This window comes from Perca fluviatilis, chromosome 2 (genome assembly GCF_010015445.1).
Source record: "Perca fluviatilis chromosome 2, GENO_Pfluv_1.0, whole genome shotgun sequence".
Lineage (NCBI taxonomy): Eukaryota > Metazoa > Chordata > Actinopteri > Perciformes > Percidae > Perca > Perca fluviatilis.
Window position 1 is genome coordinate 47621703 of NC_053113.1, and position 19259 is coordinate 47640961.

Here is a 19259-nt window from a genome sequence, read left to right on the forward strand (position 1 = left end):
CTCCCCTGCATCGACATCTTTTCCCATCATCTCTCTAATCAAGGCTGATATCGAAGGAATGTGTGGCCTCCTCTGCTTCGGTGCCACGGCTGCACAATCCCAGCTCGTCTCTCGCCTGGCGTGAAGAATCAGACTCTTGGCACATGTTGGACATCGGTGTTATAACGCACCCTGCGGGCAAGACGGCCCCTCCGTGCATTCCTCCTTTCCATCAGAATTACCTTCTTTTTTTTTTCTTCGTCCGAGCAGACGTTCCCCTGTGGGCTGAAAAGCCTGTGAAATCAGCCGGAAGGGCCCAGAGTGCCCCCCGACAATGGGGCAGGGTTGTTAGTTACATGCGCTTTGCAGAAAGGGTCTCGAGGTGGCCTTGTATGGCGGCGATACCCGGGGATCTGTTTCCAGTGTCCGAGGCCGTTATTGAGTTTCGCCCCTGTGGTTAATCCCGCTGTTCAGGTCCTTGGGAAACAACCGCACCTCCCACCCCCCCCTTAACGATTCCCAGGAAAAACAAGGCATTGCAGAACAATCTCCAATTAAGATGGGTCTTACATACTGTACCATTCAGTCCCCACTCTCTCTACCTCCCCACCTCCCCTCCTTTTCTCTCTCTCTCTCTCCCCCTCTCAGCTCTCTGTTTGTGTCCGCGGCCAACAAGCCTTGGGGCTAGAATTAGCGCTGTCTCCCAGGTCCCGGCCCTGGCACTTTGGGAGGGTCGGGCTTTTGGTGAACGGAGATGTTGAAGGGGGGGGGGATGTGTGTCCTCGGTAAACAGGGCTATTGTGGGATGTGACTGTCTGATCCCCGGGGGCCCTCTCCTTTCATCCCCCCCCCTCTCTTTCTGATCCCATACCACGGCCGTGTTGTCAGGGCTGCGGTGTCTCTCTGGGTTCTGGGACCCGCGTGGCCCCGCCGTTACCCTGCGCCTCCCGGACTGCTTCTGCCCTGTCCTCCTGCGGTCTCTCACCACACACACACACACACACACACACACACACACACACACACACACACACACACACACACACACACACACACACACACACACACACACACACACAGCAGTGTCTGAAATACAGACTCTCCATGGAAGGTGGATCTCATTTGTGGATCTGGTTTGAATCCTTTATCACGGGGACTTGCATTAACTTTCTGCACGATGTCAGGTTCAGACAAGGGCACTCATTTTGTATTATGGATTGACTAAACCCTATTTTTTTTTTTCTCATTGTGAAACGAAAAAGGACCCCTCTTCTCTTCTCTCCCGTCCTAATTCCCTTATTGGATTCCAAATCATGTCTCTCTCTTTCTTTTTCTCTCACTCTTTTTTTTTTTTTTAGCTCCCTCCCATTCTCTAAGTCTGTCCCACTTTTAATAACGTCTCAACAGACCGAGTTAGGCCCATACCAGAGGCCCAGTCTTTCCACTCATTAGTTCCCTCCGTGGCCCAGGGCTGCCTCAGTGGGCTCACCCAGACCAGCAGAAGAAGCCCATAATGGTCCCCTAGAGTCTCTTCTCTCAGGACGCTCTTCCCGAGGTTTTTTGGGGGGGGGGCTGAGCTGAATGTAGGCTGTAGGCTGAATCACCAGTCAGTTTTGGCAGACGTGGAAACGAGCTCGGCCATTATCTGTACGTCTATCTCTGAGCCAAATAAAGAGGGAGGAGAAATGAGTCGGGCTTGGCAACTTTTTACCTCCTCGTGAATGTTTCACCTCTTTTTACCCCCCCATCTCCTTTTACTCCTCTCCCAGAGGGCTTTTCTTTCGATTTTCTCTCGTAATCTTCCCCCCACATTGGCTCTTCTCTTCTTGTTTTCAATGTATCTCCCATCGTGTGTGTGTGTGTGTGTGTGTGTGTGTGTGTGTGTGTGTGTGTGTGTGTGTGTGTGTGTCTTTCTCTGTGTCCATCTCTCTGTCTCTCAAATTCAATTCAAGGGGCTTTATTGGCATGAAAGTTTCAATAACAATTTTGCCAAGTCATCATTCAGCCAAAACACAATTAACAGTTATATGTACATTAACATTGTCTCTGTCTGTGTGTCTCTGTCTCTTTCTCTCTGTCTCTCTCTCTGCCTGTGTGTGTGTGAGGCTGAGGAATGCGTGCTGCAGATCCTCTGTCCATGAGATGTGGGGCGAGTGCAGACAGGTTTGGGGTATAGCATGTGAATCAGCTTCAGTGCACAGGTCAGATTAGACCATCATACCAGAAAAGACTTGCTCTTCCTCTTATACGCCCCCACTGCTCCCTCACGCTCAACTCTGAGCTTCATCCAGTGCCAGGCATTCGTTACAATTCCATCTCTCTTTTTAAGATACACCTTATACAGTATATACCACTCTGGTATTGACTGCCGGAGCATTCAGGATTGCCCCCCCCCCTGCTGTCCAATCAGTGTTGGAGCGGCTTCACGCTAGGGCTGTACGACGTGAGCAAAATAGGCAATTTGTGATAGCGTTGTTGAATATCGCAATAACGACATAACGTGCGATAAATTAAGTTGCGCTTAATCCTGCTGCTTTCAGTGTTCTGCATAAATGCAGCAAATTGCTTGTTGAATTGAGAACAAAAGGAAAGGAAATCATTTCCAACATTCTTTTATTGAACAAATTGAACATTGAATTGAATATAAAAGGCTCCGCAATAAAAAAGAAAAGAAAAAAGAATGACCGTTACATTAAAGTGCAGTTTTTTCCCAGTATTTTTCTTTCAACTTTCAACTAACTCAAGATCTCGGAGTGTCTTTTGCAGTGTGTCGCAGTCTTTCGCGATGTGCTTATTGCGCCATTCGATAACGCGATAACAATAAAAAAAAAAATATATATATATATAGTGTGCAGCCCTACTTCATGATGTTTGCCGTTGACTTTTGTTCAGCTGTGCAGTGTTGAGAAGCGGAGAGACCAGGCCCCCCCCGCCCCAGTCGGCAGCACCAGTTGTGACCTGTTCTTCCTCTGCCCTGCAGGTCTTTGATGCTCCGCCGCGTTGCCTTTGTCCCTGTTTACCCAATATGACAGGGATATGGGCCAGCCCCACATGCAGGCAGATGGGGCTTTAAGTAATTCCTGCAGAGAGGAGGCCAAAAAGAAGTGCAGGTGCTAAACCCCCCCCCCCGAACTCGAACCCCTTTCCCTTCCCCGAGGGCAGCCTGTCAGTGTGTTTATTTTCTCCTGTGTCATCACCAGGGATCCCTCTTGTCCTACCAGGGGATATATGGTGCTATTCCTGTGTCAGACTTTTGTATTACTCCCACGATAGATAAATAAAGGTGCTGCCTGTCAACACTACATCTCTACTATGGGTTTCTCGAAAGGGAACATGATGGATAAACTACAAAAAATAATACAAATAAATAATAAATAAAAGACTGAGTGGCTCACGCTGTCTAAGAAGACTGCTATATTTTTCTCGCTTTCACACACTTAAGCTAGGTGTCAGTCAGACATTTCCCAAACATACATGGGTCAACACCCCCCCCCCCGAAAAAAAACTTGAACTCACTGACACTGAACTCATTTCTTTTCATAAACTGTCCCCGTGTCTGTATATCAGCTTTCAATGGTCTGTTTTGTACGCTGGATGTCTCTCGTCAATTTACAGCCGATCATCCCGCCTTGAGAATGGCCGTGCATCTCCAACGTAAGTGCAATAACAGGAGGGTAACACAAGATCAGATTTGGGCTAGGAGGAGGAAATGTGGAACACATGATTAATTTTTTTCCTTTAAGGAGTATAGTCTGGAGTTTTGAGAAGGGGAGCGGAGAGGAGCGAGGGAGTGGGCTGGCCGCAGATCAACATGGGACCAGAGGAGACGGCTCTCTGGCCCAGCAGACTTAATGTGATAGTAGTGCTGCTCCTTTATGAAAAAAAAAAAAAATCATAATCACGGTTATTCGTACTCATTGAACTCTTTGGAACGATGCTGCATTTCTTAAAACAGTGAAACAAATCAACAGGGAAAACACCTTGAACTGTGAAACTTCCCTTCATACTTTTTTTTCCATTCAGAACACAGTACAGAGTGTACTCGCAAAACGTAATGTACAAAATAATCGTTTTTCTCGATAACTCGATGGCGATCATTAGGAGCTGAAATCATAATACAATTTTGATTATTGCACGGCCCTCTGTGATAGGTACTCCCCCCCCCCCTCTGCCAAAGGGCCGCTTGCTCCAGCATTTGTCTGGGCGTCTGCTCAGGACGAAGCAGGGCTCGCCTGCCTGTCCATGCAGCCGGTGCAGCCAGCATCGGGACAACTCTTTGTGATGAGGGATACAAGAGATCCTGTCTGTCTCCACTGGGGCGGCTTCATGGTGGCGGATGTCAAGAGGAAAGCCAAACAGATAAGAGGCAGGAATGATGCCCCTGTGTTTCCTCGTTGAGCCAGATCGATGGGCGAGATAGGCAGCTGTGTGTGTGTTTACACAAGGGCACCCAGTCGGTGCTGTAGCGCCCGCTGGGAGGAAGTCACTGGTTAAAGTAAGACGAGAGAGAGAGAAAAAGGTGGATTCAGAGAAAGGGAGTTTCAGAATCATCTCTGGTTTCTCATCGTACCATCGTATGTGCCAAGGTGCCTGCGCTTGGCTTTGCATTTTCTTTTCTTTTTTTTTTTTATAGCGCTGTTGTTATTATTGTAATTATATATCATTATTCCGGCAGGGAGAGAAAGATCGTTTCCACTGATGACATGGGGGCAGTGTGCAGCGCCTGTTGCAACTTGTGGGATGGAGAATTGCTAGCCTGTGAGATGTGGGTTGGATCTGCTCGAATGAGCATGCACACACTTTAAACTGGAGCCTGAAATGCAGAGTGTAGGCTACATAATGCAGTATGTTCAATCCTAAAGTCCAAATTACGTCGTTGTGTCATTGTAGTCAGAAAACGTGATTGTTTTTACTAGTTTTTAATGTTTCTTTTAGGGCTGAAACTTCCGATAACTTTTTAACTTAATCTGTGGATTGTTTTCTGGATGAATGGTTTAGTTGTTTGGTCTCTAAAATGTCAGAAAATGTGGATCAAAGTTTCCCAAAGCCCAAGATGACGCCCTCAAATGTCTTCTTTTGTCCTCAACTCAAAGCTATTCAGTTTACTGTCACAGAGGAGAGAAGAAACTAGAACGTATTCACATTTAACAAGCTGACATCATCAAATGACTCAAACCTATTCATCGATTAGCAAAATAGTTGGCGATTGATTTAAAAGTTGACATCTAATCGAAATCGATTAATCTTTGCAGCACTTTTACACCTGTTGCGTGTAGAGTGTTTGGTAGTGTGTGTGTGTAAAAATAGTGAGGATGTGTGTGAGTGAAACAGGGAGCGCTGGAGGTGACCCCGAGGGGCCGGCCCAGAGGCCACCAGACACCCGCTGGTCCATCCTGACCTTTGACCTCGGGGTGAGAAGGGGGCGGGAGCCAGGAGCTGGGAGAGTTTATTATTTCCTGGACTTGTAGGCCCTTATATTGTTGGCTATTTTCATTTATGATAGAACATCAGATTTTATAATCCACATGTGTTTTATGCACAGAAATCTTAATGTGTAAAGTAACTAGTAACTAAAGCTGTAACAGATGAATGTAGTAAAAAGTAAAAAGTAGAATATTTCTCTCTGAAATGTAGCGGAGTAGAAGTAGAACGTGGCATGAAAAGAAAAGACTCAAGTAAAGTACAAGTACCTCAACATTTGGACTTAAGTACAGTACTTGAGTAAATGTACTTAGTTACATTCCACCACTGGATAATGAGAGGATGGATTAAGCATCAGTGTCTCAGGCCACAAGGAAAGCAAAGCAAAAGTGCAGAACATTTGCTTGTTCCAGATAACCAAAATAGTTTCAGAAAAGGAATCAAAAGATGAATCGAAGATCGTTGCTGCCCGACTCCAAACTTGCTCCCCCCACTGGGACAGAGTTGTCATCTTCTCGCCGTCCCGCAGCCTTCAGAGGAGGCTAAATAAATTGACCTGCCTGAGTGAAACAATGTTAGGATGAGGGTTAGAAACCTGTTCAGCTCCACCGATCCCACCCAGACAATCATCCTTTTAATTTGACCCGGCCTTCTGCCCGGGTCGGCCCTTCTGCTAACGCCTGCGAGCCACCGAAGCGGCAGTGTGAATATCACAGCTGGACGGCCATTGTCCTGCCGCCCCTCAGGCTCCGACCCCGGTAACCAACCAGGAACCTGGGATCAAAGCTTGCCCCGGATTACTCTCAGGAAAAAAAGGAGGAGGTGCCGCGGTTGGAGGGGTCGGGGTCGGGTTGAAAAGGATAGAGGAATGCTCCTAATTACGTGCCCTCCAGTGTGTCTGGGCCTGCACTTGAGGCTACAGTGAACCTATGAGGAAGCAACACAGTGTGACAAGAGCGATATTGGGAGTGAGGCGACCGTCTCTCCACGGCCACTCCATTAGCGGGAGTGGGGGAGAGAGGCACGGGGTGGACATTCCAGCGTCCGTGGAGACACGGCAGTGGTTGAGAACGGGGGTCAGAGGAGAGGCTGGGAGGTGGAGATCAAGGAGTGCGTAAAGGGGATGTGTCGTGAAGATTAGAAGGATTGTCGTACAGGATTCATTTGGAAGCTAATAGATTCCCCCCCAACCCCCCACCCTCGATCAGATCCACTGATCTAAGAATGATGTCACTGGATTTTCACCCTGCGAACTCGTGTCCGGACGCCAATCGACTTAGCTTTTGGACTACCTGTGACAGAGGACCATTCCCAGTATGTTCAAAATCTTAAGTCTCACTTGGAGAAGAGCTACACAGTTGCCACAGACGAGGCAGAAAAAGTCCCGCAAAGAAACAAAACCAGATTGGACTTATCTGTGGGAGATCGTGTCTGGGGTCGGAAAGGTTTGTCAGAGACTAGGGCCGGGCGATATATGCTGAAAATCAAATATCACGATATTTTTGACTATTGGTGCGTTCACATAATATTAACACAGTGAGAGTTCTAATGAATATTCATCAGTAGCAAGGATTTAATGACTAAGTGGGCAAAGACAAATAATAGAACAGCTAGAACAGTATCACGTCGTATCACGATATACAAAATCGAAGGCGATATATATAGCCTCATATATATCAATGTCGATATAATATCGATATATTTCCCAGACCTAGCTGGCAAACACAAACGAACGAATTGAAATCTGAAGTCTGCAATGTTTTAAAGAGAGCTGGTACTCTTCCTGTCTACGCTGTCAGACCTGAGAATAAAGACAGTCCTCTCCGAACACCACACCGGGACCTTCTGCTTCCTTGTGGGTCCTTACAGTACCTGCACCGACAGAAATTCCAGTTTGTGAAAGAAACCCTTGAACCAGTTGATCCTCTGAAATCCTCCTCCCAGCTCGTTTTGTCGTTTACATCCGGCTCAGCTCTTCTTTTGCTCGTACGGATGCTGTCATGTCTCCACCCAGATTTCTGGTCTGACGTGTCCCCCTCGCTGTGGGTTGCAGGTTTGCTGAACAGACGAGGGCGCACGTGCTGGGCAACACGGCTGCTGGCAGGGGTCAGAGTGCACCATGGACAGTGGCCTCAGGGTCCTCCTGTCAACTGTGCTGTGTCTCAGCCAGGCCCTGCTCATCGGCTGCTCATGTAAGTCCCTTGTCCTACTCGCAGCTTAACACGGATGGAAGTGGTGTGATCCTCTAAAGCAAAGCTCTTCAACAGTGGGGTCCGGGACCCTTAGGGGGTCCTCAGAGTTACTGCCGGGGCCCACCAAATGATTGTTAATTTAAAAAAAAATAAAATGTCGTATCTTGAATCCAACATATTATTAGCACATATAATTTGTGAGAAAAAAAAAACCCCATTGATGACTGGCCTATAGGTTAGGTAGCCAGTAAGGTAGTCATCCACAGATACAGTTCATCCTAAGGGTTCACGGTGCTACATGTATGTTTAAGAATAATGAGTTATAAAATCCTGCCGACAATTATTATTTTAATAGCTTAGTATGCTATGCACTAAAAAGGTATGGATAGAGGCTTTAGGCCGCCCTACATGTGAATGTATGCCTAGTTTGATATGCAATAGGGATCGACAGATGCTGTTTTTTTCAGACTGATACTGATTATTACTCGTTAATGAAACCGATAACGGATATTTGGAACCAATATGCATTTACAGTGAAAATGAAAATCTTTAAGTCAAAATATTTTGGAATATTTCAAACCAAAACAAAACTTTGTTTAAATGCTTTAAGCAATTATTTAATAAATGAGAAACTTTCAACATAATACCCAGTAACACATAGTCAGATAGTGTTGTGGGCGGGAACATTAAAAGTGCAGTAGGTAAGACTTATAAAACTAACTTTCTGTCATATTTGCTGAAACTGACCCTATGTTCCAGTAGAACTACATGAAGCAGGTAATAAAAAAAATCTGGCTCCTCTGGCACCACCTACAGCCTGTAGTGAGATTTGCAAAAAATCCACCGCTCCCTGTTCAGAAGCACCAATCAGGGCCAGTGAGGGTGTCTAACTGCGTGTCAGTCACAGCTCATGCACACACATTCATTCTCCCTTGTGGGAGGAGGGGCTTAGGAGACCGTTTTGGGCTTTAGCAGAAAGGGGGGGAAGGACTGAGAAGTTGTTGATGTTAAATTTTGTGGGCTAAGTTCTGGATCTTCGCAATCCTACTTACGGCACCTTTAAGCCAGACTCAGTGGTGAGTGAAACCGAAGCAGAGGGACAGACACCGAGCTGTAGCTGAGCCAAAGTAGACCACTTTTTAATTCATTAACTCTATTGGTTATCAGGCAAATAAAACGCTGATACAGATAATCTGCAAACTGCCAAAAAACAGCCCGATAATCAGCCAGGGCCGATAATCGGTCTATCCCTAATATGCAACTCAATTTTATACAATATATGTATTAGGGGGTCCCTGCTCCGTCTCTCTTTTAGTTAAAGTGATGGTTCGGAGTAATTTCACCCTAGGGTCCTTTGCACCATGACCTCGAGCCAAACACTCACCCAGAAGCTTTTTTCACCTGGGTCGAACATTGGGAGAGTTAGCGTAGAGTAGCGTTATCAGCTGAATAGCTTAGCGCAGAGGCTAATGGATCCGAAGTGTCTCTTAACATTACCCCACTAATAATGCCCGAAATGATACCAAACGTCTACAGTAGTACAAATAGGTTATGCACTCATAAAACGATGGATTGTAAAGTTTGTAAGTACACCAGAAGTTTATGAACACTTGCCTGGGGGTTTTTGTTTTTTGTGGCGGCTTTTGTTACTACCGGCCACTAAGAGTGTTAAGGCGGCGTCTACAAATACAACACGAACGGCGAAAGAGATGCAACAAAAATATATATTAATTTAATGATTAAATAAGGTAATGTCTCCAAACTTACCTCAATTATAACTTGTCTCCTGCTAGTTATTCTACAGTTCTTACTTTAAAAAAAAGTTAAATTAATAAATATTTTGTTGCATCTCTTCGGTGTTGTAATTTGTAGACGTCCCTAAGCACTCGCTCAGCAACACAACAACAGCAGAGAGCGGAAGCCAGCAGGCAAGTGTTCATAAACTTCTAGTGTACTTACAAACTTTACAATCCATCGTTTTATGAGTGCATAACCTATTTGTACTACTGTAGACGCTTTGTATCATTTCGGGCATTATTAGTGGGGTAATGTTAAGAGACACTTTCGGATCCATTAGCCCCTGCGCCTAAGCTATTCAGCGGATAACGCATACTTACTCTACGCAGTCCCAATGTTCGACCCAGGTGAAAAAAGCTTCTGGGGGGGTGTTTGGCTCGAGGTCATGGTGCAAAGGACCCTAGGGTGAAATTACTCCGAACCATCACTTTAAGGGGTCCTTGGCTTATAAAAACGTTAAAGGAATACGCCACCGTATGTTGAAATAGTGCTCATCCTGGCTGTAGATAGATAGATAGGTGTGATAAGCCTTATTTCAACAAACGGTGGCATATCCCTTTAAAGACCCCTGTTCTAAAGCTGATATGTGTTCCATCATTTGTACATTAACAATGGAGCAAATGATTGTGTGATGTGAAATGTGTCCCACAGCAATGATAAGAGACTCTGCTTTCATGCATGCTTTCTTCAGTTTCTAGCAGCAACATGGCAGCTGTTTTTAGCCAAAAGGAGGATAAATGTTGGACTTGAATTCAACAACACCTTAAACATGACTCCAAATGAATGTTTCTCTGTGTCTGCTGAATGTGTTAGGGTTATTTCTTCCGCTTGATGTGGAGTCTCCTGTTCCCAACTGGCCAAAAAAATAAATTATTGCAAGTTTAAAGTAATAATTTACACAAACATTTCTTTTTTGTTTGAAACATCTGGTTTAGGTTAGGTCTATCCTGTCGTCCACTAGAATGCTAAAGAAGCCGATAGCATGATAACATCACAGCAGGCCAAACAAGGTTTTGGTGCGTCCTGAAAGTCAAACTTAATCAGGAAGACGTCGATGTAGCCTCATGCTTTTACTGATAACAGAGCTTTTGAATTTGAATGGCAAAAACAAAACCGCAAAAAGGGACAGTTCCACATTGTTGTTTTTATTACCTATCTGCAAAAAATATGAAAGTCATTCGGATAGTTTCATTTGTCTATGAGATGTGTGTCTCTGGGTTTTCTTTGAGCACCCCCCATTGTGTTGTTCTGGGTGGAGGCAGACTTCTATCTGCATGAGAACATATGTTTGGTAATCTGGGCTAACCCAGTGCCGAAAATGAGCCAGTACCACTCACCAATTGTGATTTTTGTCCACATAAGTACCCTTACTTCTAACTGTTAATAACAGTATTATTAATAGGCTTATATTCATACCAAATATATATCTCACATAGCTATATATCATGATTTATTGGAAAACAAACAAAGCAATTCTATGTAAAATCCGACATTCAGAACCCCTGTATAGCCTTAATGGAATGATCCTTTGTTTCATAAGAAAATGTTTTCAGATACTGTTGGTCAGCAGTTGAATCAGGCTCCATAGATTGATTAGTTGATTGATAGTTGACTATTCGTGGACAAACCTACAACATATATACGTATGAATCTAAATATATCCAAGACACATGATGATCATGTCATGCAACTTACGAAACCTTTTGTGATATTTAAATAGTGACGATATAAACTGTGAGACACTGGAAATTCAAAGATTTGCTATACTGTCGTAGACTGGGTAAACCCAGCCCAATCTGCCGGCGATTTGATTTCTCCCTGCAGCTCAGGCTGGAAACCTGTACGTTTATCTATCCTGCTTCCGTTACAAATCTGCAGGGACCAATCACAAAATCCACCTGGCACGCTATTGGCGGGTTTAACACGATGACGATAGAGAAGCGACCAAGCAGCTTTTTGTTTACATTCAACATGGGTGGCCACCGAAGCGCAGCAACCGTTGATGCCGCTGTCGCTGCTACGTCACCCGGATCGTTGGTCTGATTGGTTGAGGGACTATCCAATTGCGTACAGAGTCATTTGAACTATGCCCGTTGATCACGCCTCTTGTGCAGTAGAAAACACAGAGCTCCCCAGACTAATGTTCAGTCTTAAAAGATTGAGTTTGGTCTGGTGATAGCCAGACTAATACTGTCGGGCTGGTCTTAAGAACTGTGACTAAAGAAATTCCTAGGCGACTCATATGATTTTGTCGAATAATCAGTCAAACCGAGTTTCTCCACAAAGAATCATGCAAAAGCACCACTTTAAATCTTGTGTTTACAAGAAATGTGTTCATACATTTTCTTGGGAAAAAAAGTCATGCAGCATGAAAAAGCATAAAGAAATGACCAATCGAATAAAGAAATCTGACTCCGCTAAGACCAAAACAGACGATTAGTCGAATAATCGTACTGGCACCTTTTTTGGTCCAATTCAGGCACTGGGCCAACCTATGACAAAATGACTCATTCCAATCTGTGAACCTGTTTTCCTCTGCTCCTGTCTCCTCCACAGCTCAGTATCCCTCTTTCAGCTCTGAGCCTGCCTCCGTGGTCCAGAGTCCAGGCTCCGTTGCTCGTCTGCGCTGCTTAGTAAATCCTCCATCAGCGTTGGTTTCCTGGCGCTTCAGAGGCTGCCCCCTGGACCGGGACAACCTGTCTGGTGTGGAGATCAACCAGGGCCTCCTCACCATATCCTCCCTTAAGCCCACCCATGTTGGCGTCTATCAGTGTGTGGCACGCTTAGACCATGGGCCAGCCATCGCCAGCCGCCACGCGCGCGTGGCCATAGCAGGTACGGATACAGAAAATTGCCCTTGGGTGCACACTTCTACTCACTTCAAAGCAGAGTGGTGAAAAAAAGAGAGGAAGTTGCCCTGAGAAAAGGAAGGTCGTTCTGTGAGTGTTGAACACTTAGAAAGAATGCCTGTCCTCGGCTGCCTGCTGCTGAGTGGCGGAGGGGAAGGAAGCAGTAGGAGTTTTTTTAAACTCGGGCACCCTTCCAAAAGCCTCTTGACCGGTATCCTTAATGAGCCTTGGGCTTTCCTGTGTAGTGTGTTATGTTCCTGCTGGGGTGCTGCTTGCTGTTGGACACTACCCCCTAAGGGGTTGACCCTGATCTGGAACTGTATCTGGCTTGAATAGAATCGCTCACTGCAATAATAAACAAACCCAGCGATCCAACACAAACAGCTTGGCTCAAGTAGCGCGGTTTTGCCTTCCCTCTTCACTGCGAATGTTGGATATTCATATTGAATGTCCAATAGTCTGCGCCGAAAGAGAGTTCGACTGAAGGAGTCTTCTTTTTTTCTGTCTCTGCAGAAATATCCGAATACGAAGATGGCCGACGGCGGTTGTTATCGGTGCAGGAAGGCAGCTCTGTTCTTATAGAGTGTCCTCTGCCGCACAGCGTCCCTCCAGCTCTTCCCAGGCTGAGAGCACGAGGGGAGCGGATAGAAGGGTCAACAGGTTTGTTCGAGACCAGCAAATCAATCAGAAGTTCCTTTTGTATTTTGGAATAATGCTTTTAACTTGAGGTTGGCAGTACGACTATATAAACTGCAAAACACTAGAAATTCAGATCTGTCAAGTTTATCCAAAAAGAATCATGTAAAAGCGCCACTGTAATCCTGTGTTTACCAGAGATGTGCTCATACATTTCTTGGAAATAAGTCGTTCAGCATGACAAAAAGAATAAAAAAGGACTAATGGACTAAATAAATCTAGTCCACTAAGACCGAAACGACAGATTAGTCAACTAATCGACTCAGAGCAAGCAGCCCTATTACTCTCTTACCATTTCTGGTTGTATTAGGCTATTGCGGGCAATGTTGAAAATCAGTAAGATGGACTACTTGTGCATCAATGTGATGATGATTCTAGATTTATCAGGTTTTTCTTTCCCCCACAGAATTTATAAAAAAATATCCATTTCCATTTTGTCATTTTATCTATAAATGGTTTCTCTATTGATATTGCAGATATCACAACATGATGCCATATAAAACACACTTACCATGCTCACGGTGTAACAAACACACACACACACACACACACACACACAATATATTAATACTGTGGAAGTTCCTTGAAACTGTTGTTGCCTTTTTCTTTTCAGATGACTATGTAGTTCTTCCGTCTGGAAACCTCCAGATTCTCTCGGTTTCAGCCCGGCACCAGGGCATGTATAAATGCGGTGCGTTCAACCCTGTTACTGGGGAAACCGTCATGCAGCCTCATGGCACCAAGCTGTCGGTGAAACGTGAGTCTGATGACATTTCATTTAAGATTTTCAAGTTTTCATGTCTCAGCTGTGTGCTCTGTTATGGTGTGCTAACGTGGTTCATTTGCCCGTTTTAGATTCAGACTCCTCCCCCCCAGTGCAGATAGTTTACCCCACCGCCCCAGTGACGGTTTCAGTGCAGCGGTCCCAGCCGCTGACGTTGGAGTGCGTTGTGTCTGGTAGTCCTGCACCAGCGGCCACATGGTTTAAGAACGGTAAGGAGGTCGCACCGGGGCCTTCTCACCAACGGCAGCACAACAACCTGGCCTTTGTTTCGGTGACCAGGAGCGACGAAGGGAGTTACACCTGTGCTGCTGAGAGCACGCAAGGGACTGTGATCAGCGCCAACTATACTGTCAATGTTCTCGGTAAGAAAAACACAAGAAAGGCTCTCGTTAGGGCTGGGTATTGTTCAAAAAATGTTACAGATACCAAAACCAATACAGTGACTTGGATACCGGTTCCTGAACATAACTTTTTTCAATACCAAGTGTATTTTTCCTGACGTGTAATGTTAGACAGCCAATCAGCAGCATTATTAGATCTTTGTAGAAGCATGCTGTATGCTTATTGGCTCACTGACGCTGATGGGATTTACTAGCCTGGCTGACACCAGACCCTTCTCAGTTGTAACTGAGAGTGGGTCTGGGAAAGGTTCATTGACAATTCATTTCCAAAGGGGCGTCACCAGCGGACGCCGCTCAAATGCCTCTGGGCGCAACTGGATAGTCCTTCAACCAATCAGCCGTCATGTTGAATGTAAACAAAAAGCTGCTCGCCGTCGCTGCGCTATCGTCGTAAAGCCCGCCTCAACGGTTGTGATTGGTGTAAAGCCCGCCTCAGCGGTTGTGATTGGTGCCTTGATTTTGGGGACATTGGAAATGGGTTTCAATGGGCTCTTCGCCAGACTGACTTGCAGAGCAAATCTCAAATTTGCCCGAAGTTCGTCAGGGTTTACCCAGGCTAGGGACTCCTTAGGTATTTCAAATTTAGGTTTGGGCATCGTTTTTGATTTTAACAGTTTTGAATCCAATTCTGATTCTTTCTTTCGATTCCGGTTCTTATCGGCAATTCTTTCAGGGGTGGAAACGGGTCACATGCCTATTTCACAGATAAGAGGAAGAATATATTTTGATTCAATGGTGATTTACAGTTTTACCAGCTCTGTCAATGTAAAATAAAGCCAGACTTTAGAGCACAGCTTACTGTGCTCCATGGCTGCAACACAACAAGCGCCTGGAAGTACGGTGGCCGCTCCGGAAACCAAAACTTGCGCTTGTTGAATTTGGAACCGATGATCGGATTCGAAACCAAATTTTCCAAACTATTACAATAAAAAAACGATTCCATTGGAATTGTAATGTTTGAAATTGTAATGTTTGAAACCATTCCAAACCATTCCAAGTTGGAATTCCAAGTTCCAATCCTATTTTAAAAATTTGGTATTGAACGACGAGGCATTCTTCGATGCTCCATAGTCAGGAGGCAATTCGGTCAGTGCCCAAAAAGTATGAAATTGGGTACCCAGCCCTAGCTGTTGTGGTGTGGGGACCGTTTGCGGCAGATCCCATGGTGATGCTAATCTATCTCTCCTCCACAGAGCCTGTGTCTATCACAGAGGGCCTGACCAACCAGCTGGTCTCTCCCGGCTCCTCCACCCATTTTACCTGCGCGGCGACAGGAAACCCTTCCCCAAACATCACCTGGCTGTTCAACGCTGACCCCATCACCCCATCGCGTCGCTTTCAGATCTCTGGATCCTCGCTTGTCATTGCCAATGTGACACCACAGGATGAGGGCGTGTTCCAGTGTCTGCTGGACAATGGGATTGGCTCGGCACAGTCATATGGAATCCTTACGACGCTAACGGGTATGTATCGGTCATCGTAATTTGTGACTTGGCTTTAATATGGCTCGACTCAGCTTGTATTAGTATTAAATACAGACTTTTGAGACACGCCACATCATTGTGCATTGTTCCGAAGATTGTTGCTAGTGTTGGAAAGGCATCCTACCAGGCGGGATCTCTGTGGGCCTGCGCATACAGTATCTGCAGGGAGTCCTTGCTCTTTGAGTGCGAGTGTGTGTGTGTGTGTGTGTTTGTGTGTGTGTGTTTCTGAGGGCTGGTAGGAGAGGCTTAGCCAAGGCCGCCCTCCTCCTGAGCCTTGAACTGAGCCTGAGCGTGAGAGTGAGCTTTGTGCACGCCGCCGGGGATAAGCCCCCGGACACTGGAATGTAAGGAGTAGCCGTGGAGGGTTATGACGAGGACCAGACCACCCAGCTGTCAACATCATACACAACTGCCTTTTATTTATTAACACATCACAACGCCCCCCCTCCCCACCAAGTCTCCCCTCTCCTGCCTCCCCAGCCGCTGTACGCCAGGGCCCCATTCCTCAGCTCACCCCTCTATTTGCAGCATGATTAATACAGCGACATGTGGTACATAGGGAGTACAGATCAGACAGGATCAGGCGGGGTCACTGCAAAACATTTGCTCCCCCATCCACAGAATACAGATATACACAAAAGAGAATATGAAGCCGATAAGCAGGACATGCCCGGCAGAGGTAAACACTCTCAGGTCAGTTTGTGTTAACTTGTTTCTTAGGTGCCAGGCGCCGGAGCCTATCCAATGCCCTTTGCATTCAAAGTAAACACTATCATTGATGTGAGTAGTCTGTTGTTATTATTATGAGCAATTCATCACAAAGAACAGTCTGAAATATATTTGGTTTTCAGTTTGGTATCGTTATTTTCCAACTCCTTCGATTGGGAAGCACCACAGGGGAGATGTGGTGTCCTCCTGGCTCTCACATGTCAAAAACCTAGCCCAGCGCTGCAGCCACAACACATGCTGAAATGATTATTTGATCACTTGATTGACAGAAAATGAATCAAGAACAATACTGTACATTGGTTTCCTGCCTTGTCTCAGTTTTATATATCATTGTTCAATGAATCTCTTTGGGATTTGAACTGCTGGTCTGAGAAAACAAGCAATTTAAAGACATGACCTTGACCTTTTTTCACTATTTTCTGATATTTGTTGTTGCAACTCTTATCACTAATACCTAATCTCACAACTGCCACCTCCTCGCCACATCAGGAAAGAGCTATTGTGACATCCGGCCAGTCAGTCAGTCAGTCAGTCAGGATTATAAAACATATATTCACTTGTTCCAGTTCATCCAGTAAGCCGAGCTCTGTCCGAATTGAGGCTCTCGTCTCTGCTGGTAATCCTTCACAGTTACTCCCAGGTGTTCATCTCTAATGCACTGACCTTTTTCTGGGAAGGACCTGGTAGCATATCTCTGTCCAGGTGTAGGAGCACACTCAAGCGAATTTGTCAGCTGTGTGGGTGGAGTTAGCAAAGTTTTTCAGCTGCACGGCTTCCAGGAAGGCTGCTCTCTGTATCCTCGCTCATAGCTCCTCGGAGATCGCTCCTCGATGCTAGCTCCTCGGCGCAGGAATAAGAGCTTTGAGACGGCCTTCAAGAAGGAGGGCCAGAACAACTTCCGGTTCAGCCGAGGACCGAGGACCGAGGAGCGAGGAGATATCAAATAAGGGAACTAGGATGTTCCCATGATATATCACTCCTGTCCATGAGGACTGTGAGGATGCCGTGGCCTTAACTGCCTCCTCCTGTACCAGTGTTTTGGAGGCTGTGGTTAAGTTGTGAGTCGGAGCTGTGGAGAGGGCAGAGGGAGGGAACGGAGCAGGAGAGTGTGTTGGACTGGCTGTAGCGCTGGCTGGGGTCCGATTCTCTACGGTATTTTAATGGTTGGCGTGTGGAATGTGTGGCAGCTGGCCGCAGTCCCAGGATCAGGTCTAGTGTTACCATCCCCGGGCCTGTTTGTTTTACAAAGTGAACCGGTGCCGCACACAAAACAGCCCCGAAACTGGACCCAGGACCCTGCAAGCGTGGCCCTGTGGCAAGCCTCGGTGCTTTAACCTCCTTACTCACTTGTTTAGCTTTGAATATTCAATTATGGTGCTCTTTGACCGGTGTGGTGTGGCTCCGAGTCGAGCGGGCCCCCTGCTCTTGTGGGCTGTGCTCAGTGTCCTCTAAACGTCTGTGAAATATTCCACCCGAACTGTGCCAAACCGATGTCAGCCATAATAAGATTCCCAGCCTGCATGATTCGCCCAGGTGGACCTCTCTGGCTCAGGTGAAGATTTAATGAAAAAACAAACTAAGCATGATTATGTAGTGCTGCACAGATCCAGGTTTTTCTTGTTATTTTATGTAGATTCAAAGGCTTGTTCCAAATGTAAAAGTTTCCAGCACTGGTTTTCCTCTGTGGACATGGAGGGCCACCTCGGTTAGTCACTGACTGAGTAACTTTGTTGCCATGGCTTCGGCTTTTATTGCTTTGTGCTTTCTCCAGTGACTGTTGTCTCAAACTCAACACAGCCTAGATCCAGGTTCTTAATCAAGAAACTAAATATGCACCATTATAAAAAGCTGTACATCGGCTAATAAACATATACCGATGCATACCCTATGTAGGAGATACTGTACGTTATATAAATGTTTTTATTTTTTATTTTGCAATGTTCATATATGGTTGATCAGTTACATTTAGGATATTGTGATGCAAAAATGTCACAATATGCATTTTAGAGCTGAAAAATTCATCCGAAATCATAATCCAGTCTATTGCCATGTAGGTTTTCACATACAAGGAATTTGCCTTGGTGATTTGGTCCATAACAATACAACATAGTAAAGAAAAAGAAAAGATCAAAGCAAGTACTGCAACAGTCAGACAACAATAAAATGAAAATAATATAATTACAAGTTAATACAATATATCTGTTTTCAAAATGTCGAGCTGTACAGTTTTGTGCAGAGATGTGCACAATATTGTCCAGGGAATGTATGTCGAGTATGTATAAATAATATGTGCATTCTTGTACAGAGATGATAGTCCAAAAGATGAGCGTAGCCTACAACGTGCGTTTCTTGAAGTTGGAATCGTGGCGGAAGGAGGAGATGACAGCGCTCAGGACATTTATCAGCCCTCTGCAAGGACTAAGTCTGAATCATATATTTCGGTTATTATAAGAATGCCTAAGGACAGTCGAAACTATGTCAGCTTGTGTAGGCCTATCAGTGCTTTCTGAAAATATTGAACACACTTTTAAAAATATACCGAAAACCGTGATCATTTTGGTCACTATAACCGTGAGGTAAAATTTTCATACCGTTACATCCCTAATTGCAACCTAACTCAATCTGATTGCATTTTGTTTGCATAATCCCAAAAATGAAATGGCGTTTCAAAGTCTCAGCTGCTGCCGGGAAATTTTGACATGTCTTAAAAGAAGCTCTTGTTTTCATCTAAACAAGACAATTCATTTTGAACTAAAACCTCTATGAAAGGCAACTGAAAAAGAATCAATGGTGAAACCTGACAATTTTAGTTTTGCACAAGAATAAACGGAATTATGTCACAGTGCGTCTTAATTGCAGCTTTGTTTAAGTATTGTGTATCTGACTGAACTGACTTGACTCCAGTGATATGATAAACAATATTTGAT

General features: G+C 45.2%; 1 protein-coding gene across 1 annotated transcript in view; it reads left to right on the forward strand.

Annotated features, from left to right (window-relative positions):
- cdon (cell adhesion associated, oncogene regulated) overlaps positions 1-19259 on the forward strand; it is a 49500-nt gene that overhangs the window by 8773 nt on the left and 21468 nt on the right. Inside the window, exons 2-7 of the mRNA XM_039782940.1 lie at positions 7454-7592; positions 11946-12224; positions 12752-12898; positions 13548-13691; positions 13790-14080; positions 15313-15582. Coding sequence (XP_039638874.1) covers positions 7520-7592; positions 11946-12224; positions 12752-12898; positions 13548-13691; positions 13790-14080; positions 15313-15582 — 1204 coding nt within the window. The 5' untranslated portion in view covers positions 7454-7519. The remainder of the gene's footprint in view (positions 1-7453; positions 7593-11945; positions 12225-12751; positions 12899-13547; positions 13692-13789; positions 14081-15312; positions 15583-19259) is intronic.